The sequence below is a fragment of the Hydra viridissima genome, unplaced genomic scaffold (assembly GCF_058129835.1).
Source record: "Hydra viridissima isolate aposymbiotic clone 2 unplaced genomic scaffold, HvirCarnegie_v1 scaffold_16, whole genome shotgun sequence".
Classification (NCBI taxonomy): domain Eukaryota; kingdom Metazoa; phylum Cnidaria; class Hydrozoa; order Anthoathecata; family Hydridae; genus Hydra; species Hydra viridissima.
Window position 1 is genome coordinate 8100430 of NW_028324315.1, and position 10872 is coordinate 8111301.

The following is a 10872-nucleotide window of genomic DNA, read 5'->3' on the forward strand; positions in this document are numbered from 1 at the left end:
AAAAGCTTTTTTTAGGTGAAAAACTTTTGAAACAAATATGTACACTAGGAGAAGTTTGTCGTCGAATATATTGGCTCAGGTCAAGTAAGAATAATCAAAACGCAAAACCATCCTGTGCACAAAAGACAATGTCAAGATCTATGCTTTACATTGGAGGGGAGTGTACGAAAAGTAACAGGGGAGAATTTACTGGAGTATGCATTCTGAGAGAACTGTTAAGTATTTTGGACAAGGGTGGGTTTGATTCAAGATTTCGGATTACAGAACAAGTAGTGAAGAAGAAGCTTGAGAAATCTTATGAGTGCTACAAGAAACTGTGTTGTCTTAGAACCCTTATGGAAATAAACAAGATGAAAGAAGAGCAATGTAAGACAAAAACAGAGAGCTTTATAAAAAAAGCAAACTGTGTTTTTCCTGTTTATAAAACAGACCCTTAAAACTTGTAAGAGATGATGAAAAAGAGACAAGCAAGCAAAGCAGAAGGTATTGAGTTCCTAAAGAGAGCATTCAAATGTGAAATGGTTAAGTTTGACACTGGAAAAAATAAATCTTATCAAGAAAAAATGGTAGATGGGGAAAAACGAATGTTAGATATGATAGAAAGTATGCGTAGGGAAGAACAACATAAAAAAGAAAAACAAGAAATGTCAAAGAAAAAAGCTATAAAGTACATAGAAAGGATGAAAGATTTTGAGATATCTTCAAGTGGTACGAGTGCCACTGATACTGACAGTGAATTTGAGCCTTGACAAAAAAAAAAAAAGAAGATCAGTTTACATGAAGCTTTCAATGAATGATGTTCTTAACAATTCGGTTCCTTTCATGACTAGCTGCAATATCATTGTTTGAGCTGAAACTTCACTTCTGTTCTCACTTTCAAGATTAGTGCTGATCTAAATACAGTTTCTGTATCAAAGAGTAGTCTAAATAGAAACAAAAAGATTATGATTAAAAATGAAGCTAGAATAGTGAGGGAAGAAAATCTGGACAAAGTTCGGGGTTTAAAGGTTGTCATTCATTTTGATACAAAACTGGTCGAACACTATCGAACTGTCCAAAAAATGTCTGAAACTGTAGAAAGGCATGCTCTCAGTATATCATCCCCCCAGTTCAATGAACCCTTACTTGTTTGAGGGATCTAAAGGGAAAGATCAAGCTATAGCTATTGAGAACATGTTAGAGTATTATGAGCTCACTGACCAGATCATTGGTTGTAGTGCAGATACAACGGCCTCTAATACTGAAAAATACAAGGGGGAAATGAAGTTCTTGGTGGATTATGTGCTTAAAGATCTGTGCTTTGGCTGCTCTGTAGGTAAATATTTTGATAGCATATTTTAAAAGTTTATTGCACTAATCTGTTGCAAAATTATTACATTTTGTATCTTTTGAAAATTGATCTTTAAAGGCACCATGTATCTGAAAGGCATATTTCCCATGCAATGGATTATATTCAAGGTTCAACAAAATCTCCATCACTTGCAATATATAAAGATTTTCAAAAAATCTGGCCAAAAATAAGAGAAAGGGCAAAGAATGTTGATCAGTTGCTGTTTTTCAATTATGGAAGAGAGGAGTATATGGTAGGTACTGATTTTCATAGCAGGGTATTAGACACTAAGAACTTCTGCATAACAGCCTTAAAACGAGATTGCTTTCAAAGGGGAGATTATAAAGTTCTTTGTGAGCTAATGGTCGTTTACCTTGGTGTGCATGTATCTGGTTTCCAGTTCAAACACCCAGGTACCCACCATTAAGCAAGGTTCATGGCTGATTGTCTATACTTGCTTACAATGCAGCTAACTTTAAAGATTAATTTAAAGTTGAATAATAGTGAGAAAGATATGCTCAAACTGTCAACTGACTTTGTCACATTTTACGGAGCATACTTTTAAAAGCCTCCTCTGGCGGCCCAGGCTCTATCACATGATTTGGATGCTTTTAAGCTAGCTTATGAAATGATGAGAATTAAGCTATATATATCCAAGTATGGTCCCCTAGGAAAGCTGCTCCATGCAAGCCTGGTCCGTCCTAGTTAGCACCTGACCCCACAGCTAGTTATTCTTTCAATAACAAATAGACATTTAGAACTGAAGGAAAGAGCTGGACTTGCTCAGAAGCTACTTGGTTGTAATTGTCCACAACCTGATGATTTTGAATGGGAACAACCTCAACCTCCAACTCATGTGGTTCCTATGTCAGTTTTGTCCGGCTTTATCACTAAGGACTCCCGGCTGCATCCCAGATGGAGAATCTAGCAGTAGTAAACGACAGGGCTGAGCGCCATATAAAACTTGTGCAAGATTTTGTGGCTGAAAGTCATGAAGAAAGTCTTCTACAGGATACCATGCAAGTTGTGCAAAAAAACCGAAAATAGGTTGGAAAAGACATGAAAAAAAAGTGATTTAACTTAATTTTAATGTGGTTTTTAACTTTGTTTGTCTTAAATTGTTGTAAATGACAAGTTTGTACAAGTATTAACTCTTAAATGAAAGATTTTTTTTCAGAACAAATATAAATGTAAAATGGATAATTTTCTACTATTCAATTCATGAATTAGGGGCACTGAATAGGGTGGTAAATTAATCGGTATTTTGAATTAAATCGATTAACAATTAATTTTAGCTAAATTAATCGATTAATCGATTAAATTTTGATTAACTTTTAAAAAATTTACGAGTTACAAAATGTATATTGGTACTCATAAAGGTTTCACTTCTCTTTTTTTGTCAGATATGATCTTAAAAAGTGTAAGTTATTAATAGTATCATCATTTAAACTAGTTCGTAACTTAGTAATAAACAAACCAGCAGTACTAAAACTTCTTCCTGCTTCTATTGAAGATGGGGGAAGGCTTAGCATGGCGTTGTAAATCTTTTCTAAAGAGCATGGCCTTTTTCCAGTGCTTTCTAGTACTGCCATTTCACGTTTAATACAACTCAAAATTTCTTGAGTGGATGAATTACAAGTTAGTCCTTTAGCTCTTCCTATCGATGAAGTTGTAGGTAATAGAATTTCTGCTAGTTCTTCAGCTTTAGTTTTTTTCTCATTGGTTCCATATTAGAAGTGGATTTAAACTGAGATGCTACTTCTAATTCACTATTCCTTTGGTTATCCTTATGTAGAAATAAGCGTACATATATTTCTCTTGCTGTTTTAGCAATTTCAATTTTGTACGGGTACTTTAAAAGATTACCTGGTGATTCTGAATCTGACTTATAGTCACCCGGATTATCTAAGTAGCAAAGTAAACCAACAATATTACAATTTCTTCTTTGATTAATTCTCTCAGAAACTACAGAAAATAAATTTTGACCTATATTAGTATTTTGCTCTTTAAGATTTTGTAGTAAAAACAAAATAATTTTTTCAGATTTTATCAGATTACAGTCTCTATTTCCCAATGCTATAACACTTAGTTCTACAATATGAAGAGCCTTAACAATATCAGAGATCTGTTTTATTTCTTCTTCTTTTAAAATCAAATCAGTTCTGGATATATCACAAGAGCTTTTCCAATAGCACTTTTTAATTCCAAGAATCGTTTTTACATGCTGATCAGAGAATTCCATCTTGTTTTAACGTCTAGAATAAGCTTTAGCTCTTTTCCTAAATCAGCTTTACAAATATTTTGAAGAATAATCTCCATTTCTCGTCCTATTTTCTTCATAGCTGAGGCACCATCAGTGACACATCCGAAGATATCAATGGTAAAATTCAATCCGAATTCTTTCACTTTGTCAGTAACAATAATAACTGCTCTTTCTGAAGGCAATGAACCATTTATTCAAATCATTCCAAGACCATAGTGACTATTGTCTGAACAATGTACATTAAGACACAAGTATCTTCAGTTCCACCTGAAGTCAACTCATCAAGAGAAATTGAAAATCTTTCTCCGTTTAACTTTTTTTGCTGAAGCTTATGAGTAACTTTTAATTTCATTGAGTTTGCATAGTTCATAACAATTGCCTTTATAGCATGTCGATCATCAGGGATTTTTAGTCCTTGAGCTTTCCAGCCATTTTCAATATTTTTACTATTGGCCAAAGTTGCAAAAGAGATACGATCTACAGCTGTTAAAAGAGCTAATACCTCTTCAGCTTTGTTACCTATTTTGTTAAAGTAGGAAGGAGAACTTGGTTGGACAGTGACGTTTTTAAAACAACTTTGGTTAGTAAAATTTTATGTTTGTGCTCTAAATGATACAAGAAACTTGAATTTGATGAATGGAATTTAAGGTCAACTGAACAATGTTTGCACTTGAATATTGAATTGTCTTAATTTTTTGATAAAAAAATGCTTCCAAACTTCAGAACAAATTTTTTCAGACACCGTAAATGGCGACCAGGCTATTTGTACTACCGTACTGAAAATACAGTACAATCTCTCTAATTCGGATTTTACGGGGAAAAGTTTGAATTAGAGAGATTTTCGAATTATAGAATGTTGACTCTTCTTAAGCGCATTTCACGGTGGCTTAACATTTAATCGCATAACGGAGGTTTTCGAACTAAGGAGATTCGAGTTAAAGATATTTGTTTACATTTCACAGCGGTACGAGATAAAAATTTGTTGTCAAGAAACTGGAAATTTTTTGATTTTTAAAACTGCTTTAAAAATTAAAACACTTAAAATGATTTTTAAAATTATTCGATTAATCGTTTGGAAATTAATCGATTAACGATTAAATTTTTTTAATCGATTAATTGGTTAATCGTTAATCGATTACCACCCCTAGCACTAAAAGGGGGAGAGGGAAGGGCAAAGAATTTCATGGAACCTCGCACATGAAAATACCTTGTACTGGAACCCCTTGACTTGGAGACCTAAAAATTTTTTTGATGTGTCCTGGGACCAAATAAGGATAATTGAGATAGGGTGCATTTGAATTATTTTTGGTCAGGTTAAAAATGGGACACCCTATTGGAGGCAGTTCCTATCATGCAAATGTCAAAGCCATCCTCTTAATGTAAGTTTAAAATTGCACATGTTTATGATCAGTTAGTATGTAATAGTTTTATATTTTAGATTCTATGACGAAGTATACTATAAATGAAGTGCATCATTCTATTGGCAATGTTCTGAAACGTGCTCCTGACAGAAAAGATGGTGGTGGTCGTTGTGGTGGTAAATCTGTTGTAGAGGAAAATTTTTTCCGTAATAAATCTTTATCATCCCACATGATTTGTTTTATTTATTTTTATTTATATCAGTCATTTTACATAAGTCAAGAAAAAGAAAAATTAAAAAGTCAAGTAAGGTTCTTTACCCAAAATATAATACAATACAAATACAATAAATAAAATATAATACAAGAATGGTTTAATTTGACTTTGGTATTTTTGTTCCAAATAGGCTCAAAATCTGTATTTTTTCGTATATACAAAAGCATACAATGAACGATCTAATCGGACATATGTCCAAAAGATCGGAAATTGTACGTTCTAATTCAGAAATCTTTCGGTAAATCCATTATGAACCAAAATCGAACTTAAAATGTACATACAATTTGGACCGAAATTGAAAGTACAATTTGAATATACATTGTAATCTGAACCAAAACTGATCTAAAATTGTACCTTCCGTCCGGACGTACAATGTATGTACAATGAACGTACCCGTGCCCGCTGGGCTATTAATTTGTTAAACCCTATTGTTTGATTAAGACTCTTATTCATGGACGGCCATTGTTATATAAAATAAAATAATCTGACATCAATTTTAAAAAAATCAACAACAGAGTTTCACCTCAATACAAGAAAGTTAGTTTACTTGAAACGCTTTTAAGTGAAACTTCCAACAACTAAAACAAAAACTCACCGATCTCAGTTTGGTTCATCGCGCATAAATATCGCAGAAAAAAATTTTGTAATAAGGAAAATGGAGATACTAGAGGGAAAAATGAACCGGTACGTCAACTACTTTTGTTCTACTTTCTTTATTTGTTACCTGATTTTTCAACAATTTTATTTTCATCGTTAGAAAAGCCGGGGAAAAAGAGGAAAATATGATTTTATAGAAGTGAATAACTAAGGCAGGATGAAGTGAAAGTACATAAATAATAACAAAGTTCGTAACTGAATAACAGATCTTGAATAAATAAAGTTTAACACCAGAAACCTAGTATCAGAAATCAGATTCAGAGCCCTTTTTGAAAAACCTTTAATATTATAAACAGTCATAAATATAGATAAAAAAAAGAAAAGAAAACATTTATAATATGACTTGTCCCTATTGAGAATACGCCGTTCAGTTAAGCTTCAAAGTACGTGTGAAAAGCTTCTAAGTGCTTCGTGTTTGACTTTAAAGCTGTTCTTTAACCTATTGATTTGTTAATCATTATTTCAAAATAATGCCAGAAGTCCCAAAATATGAAGATCTCAATCGTGCAGGTACCGCTGAATTATTCACAATTGCTCAAGTTTCTTTTAAAATAGTTGCTTTAGGAAAGATGGATCGTTGGCATCTTTTTTGTTCTTACAGTAAAGAGGCCCCGTAAGTCAAGTCACTTTAACTGTCAATAAATTGTATTCCATCAAAAGGAAGTTTACTAGGATGACAGTTTTGTTTCATTGACTAAGGGGGTTCCTAAAATATCTAATATCAAACGGTTTATTTCACTTCTAAAACTACTCTAAATTATTTTGAAGCAGTACCAATTTCTTTGTATTCGTTTATTAACAGTGAAAAAAGTTAGCTGAATTTAAGAGCGTAATACTGAAATTTATCATAGCAATTAACTGTCTTCTTTTTCGTAGAACGGTTTTAAAAGACGAAGTTGTCTTTGAGAATGAGTTAGATGATTTAAAAGGTAATAATGTATTTTTAATACTTACCATTTGAGACAAGCTTTCGGATTTCAAAAAAAAACCTTTTCTTTTAGTTGAAAAGTTTCCACAAGATGTATTTACAACGCTTGCTGATTTGTTGACTTATGATTGGCAAAAGTTTGCTCGATGTCTTTCAATTGATGAATCAGCAATCAATAATGCAAAAGCAGAATTCGAAAAGACAAGAGAACAAACTTGGCAAATACTGAACAATTGGCGTAAGGATAATCCATCAAAAAAATGGCGAGATATGAAAAGAGGATTACTTCTTTGCAAGCGTAAAGATTTGATCATTGAATGCGAACGAAGTAAGTATTTTGAGCTTGATAATTTTTGCGCCGCCGTTGCATGCCGAAGTTCTCCTGCTGCCCCTGAATATTTATTAGAGATAAAAAAAACAAACAAAAAAAAAACACAAAATATACAAATAAAATTTATAATTTTAATTACTAATTAAATTACTTAGTTAACAATTTTATTTAAGAACATGAAATAAAAGCTGAATATTAGAGAGACTCCAAAACTCGCTCTCTCAATTTTTTTTGCATCCCTCCTGCATTGGATGTTTTTAACCTTACACCATCCCTCAAAGGGTATACTACATAAACTTCTAACGTAGTAATTTTTTTTTTCAACTTTCTCAAAATACTTTTTAAAGAAAATTGATTTCGATTTCGAAAAAAAAATAGTTTTACTGCGAGTTTATCAACTTAAACTTCAAAATAGTCCTCTAGAAGTATTTTACATGTAAAATGCTTTTTATAAAAAAAAATTGTTTTAAATAGCGTTTACAACTTGAAAGTAAAACTAGTAGACAAATTAATTCATCATAATATATTTAAAATTGCATTCAGTAGTTTGTGGCAATCTTTTTAATAAAAATCGTTGATTTAATCATTGTTTGAGTTTTGGATTTAATTTATTATGTTTTAACTATCAAAAACAAAAAAAGGTAACAGTGAAATGCAGTTCAAAAATAAATTTCTAATCATTCCTCAAAAATCTCACTGTATAAATAAAAATGAAAAGTTTTTGTATTTTAGAGTTAATATCTCGACACTCCATTTTCGGTACCCTACCACCAACAAAAGCCTTCTTTTCACGTGACGATGAACTTCATCAAATTCATAAACACGTGTGCCAAAAAAACGATTCGGGTAAATCAATCACGGTTTTAACTGGAATGTCTGGAATTGGAAAGACTCAGCTCGCTAGAAAGTATGCAGCAATATACCACCATTATTTTGAAAGTATTGTATGGGTGGATGCAGCATTTGATAAAATACGAGTTTCTATGACTAATCTCTGCCACCAACTAGGATTAAGCGTAAGAGATTCTCAAGGCGATCCGTTCGATATTGAAGCAGTTTCTGGAAAAATATATCACTATTTTGAAGGAGAAAAAACGCTTTACATCTTCGACAACGTCGACGATGAGAGTGTGAAGATATTTGAAAAAAACGTATCAAACAAAAAAAGTTCATTTACTTTGGTAACATCGCAATGGAAATCATGGTCTACAGATGTTAATTTAGTGCAAATTAATTCTTTCTCGCCTCAAGATGCGTTTCTTTTCGCAAAAAGAAATATTAAACAAATATTAGCTAACGATGATGAAAAACTAAAAGAAATAACAAAAATGCTTCAATATCATCCGCTCGCAATTCACCTTGGTATTCTCTATATAAACAACAACAATGTTTCTTTGCTGAAATATTTACGTCTTTTTCGATTATATCCCATTGAAATGCTCGAGGAAGATATCCCCACCGAATTGCAAACAAAATCTGTAATAGCGTCAATTACCATAGTATTAAACAAAATAGAAACATCGAATGAAAAGTCACTAGAACTTTTAAACCATTTATCGTATTGCGACGGTCAACACATTACAAAAAAGTTTATTCACGGTATTTCAAAACACCTGAAAATAAACGAAGAGCTTTTGATAAATCGAGCAATAAGATTACTATTAAGTTATTCGTTGCTTGACCGTTTCGACGATGACAATGATAGGTACACGATGCACGAAATGACACAGTTAGCGTGTAAATGTTATCAAAAACGCAAAGAAATAACAGAAATATGCAGCATAAACATCACCCATTTTCTAAAATTGGAGTTGGAAGTGGTAAAGGAACACGTTGACGATGGGAAGCACTTCTATAACCATTTCATCGATATGTTTCGTATTAACAAACTGAAAATGTGTGAAGTGTTCCATCAACAGAGTGTGAGTATCAGAAGTTTCTTATCAAACAAAGGTTTCTTTCAAGAGGCAATAAACATTCTCGATGCCATTGAAAAATATAACACAAAATCTTATGGAACTGAAAATGAAATAACTTTAGAAACAAAACATAGCATAGCAATCTGTTTGAGTGATATGGGAAAATATAATGAAGCTTTAGAAATTTATTATAAAGTTGATAAAATACAAACGGATATTTTAGGTATCAATCATCTTTCAACATGGAATGCAAAAAATAATTTAGCAAACTATTTGAGTAAAATGGGAAAATATAATGAAGCTTTAGAAATTTATCATCAAGTTGATAAAATACAAACGGATATTTTAGGTATCAATCATCCATCAACATGGAATACAAAAAATAATATAGCAGCCTGTTTGGGTGATATGGGAAAATATCATGAAGCTTTAGAAATTTATCATCAAGTTGATAAAATACAAACGAATATTTTAGGTATCCAACATCCATTAACAATGGCTACAAAAAGTAATATAGCAAACTGTTTGAGTGATGTTGGAAAGTATAATGAAGCTTTAGAAATTTATAATCAAGTTGATAAAATACAAACGGATACTTTAGGTATCAATCATCCATCAACATTGGCTACAAAAAATAATTTAGCAAGCTGTTTGAGTCGAATGGGAAAATATAATAACGCTTTGGAAATTTATTATCACGTTGATAAACTTAAAACGGACTTTTTAAGTATAAATCATCCATCAACATTGGATACAAAAGATAATATAGCAAACTGTTTGTATGGAATGGGAAAATATAATGAAGCTTTAGAAATTTATTATCAAGTTGATAAAATACGAACGGATATTTTAGGTTTTAATCATCCATCAACTTTAAATACAAAAAATAATATAGCGAGCTGTTTGAATGATGCAGAAAAATATAATGAAGCTTTAGAAATTTATTATCAAGTTGAAAAAATACAAACGGGTATTTTAGGTATGAATCATCCATCAACATTGGCTACAAAAAGTAATATAGCAATGTGTTTGAAAGATATGAAACGAATAAAAATGGAAGTTTTGTAACAAAGAATAATGGAAAATTGTAGGGAATGATGAAAATTGTAGAAAAAAGATAGGAAATGGAAAATCGAAGTTGTCAACTATTTTAATCGTTTTCCTAAATGCCGATTAATGTTATGTTATTAGATATATGTAATTTGATTTTTATGATTTTTATATCTTTTTTTATGGGAAGTTCTTAATCCAATGTACGATAAAAAAGTTTGAAGGTGATAGAAGTTGTAACAAAGTAAAGGTATGATGGAGGAACCCAAAAAAAACGAATTTGTATTGAGTTAATGAATGAAATTTTTAAATACAAATGAATGAAAATTTGTTCGAAAGAGTGTAAAGTTAAAAATAGTTTTTTTTACAGCCAAAAAAATAGAAACGCGAAGTTTCAGATCATAAGACCTTTGGGAGATGTTTTAAATAAATTTCAAATAATGTTTCATTTAAAACCGAAATAAAAAATTAAAAGCTCTATAGTTTTTTTATAACTTTGTTAAACTATTAATTTTCTTATTTCATTAGTAATAAAAATGTTATAATAATATCATAATTAATTATAATTAAATAATTTTCTCATAATTAAACTTTGCGTTAAATATAAATGAGGCTGGCAAAAGTAATTGCTCTTTAAGTCAGAACCCAGTAAACACATAGCGTTTTTTAAACGTTATTTGGACGTTTATTTTATGTTTTATTGTCCAAGGAATATAAGAACGTTTCGTAAGCGTTCAAAAAGCGTCTTAAAAGAATTAA

General features: G+C 31.3%; 1 protein-coding gene and 1 pseudogene across 1 annotated transcript; both read left to right on the forward strand.

Moving 5' to 3' along the window:
• The first annotated feature begins 584 nt into the window (after window positions 1–584).
• On the forward strand, window positions 585–2404 carry LOC149877902 (uncharacterized; annotated as a pseudogene).
• Window positions 2405–7030: 4626 nt separating this feature from the next.
• Window positions 7031–10445, forward strand: LOC149877903 (uncharacterized). The gene is made up of 2 exons (XM_090073679.1): window positions 7031–7141; window positions 7877–10445. Exons 1-2 carry the CDS (start codon window positions 7084–7086, stop codon window positions 10129–10131), a joined length of 2313 nt encoding a protein of 770 aa, XP_089929805.1. The 5' UTR covers window positions 7031–7083; the 3' UTR covers window positions 10132–10445.
• The last annotated feature ends 427 nt before the right edge of the window (window positions 10446–10872 follow it).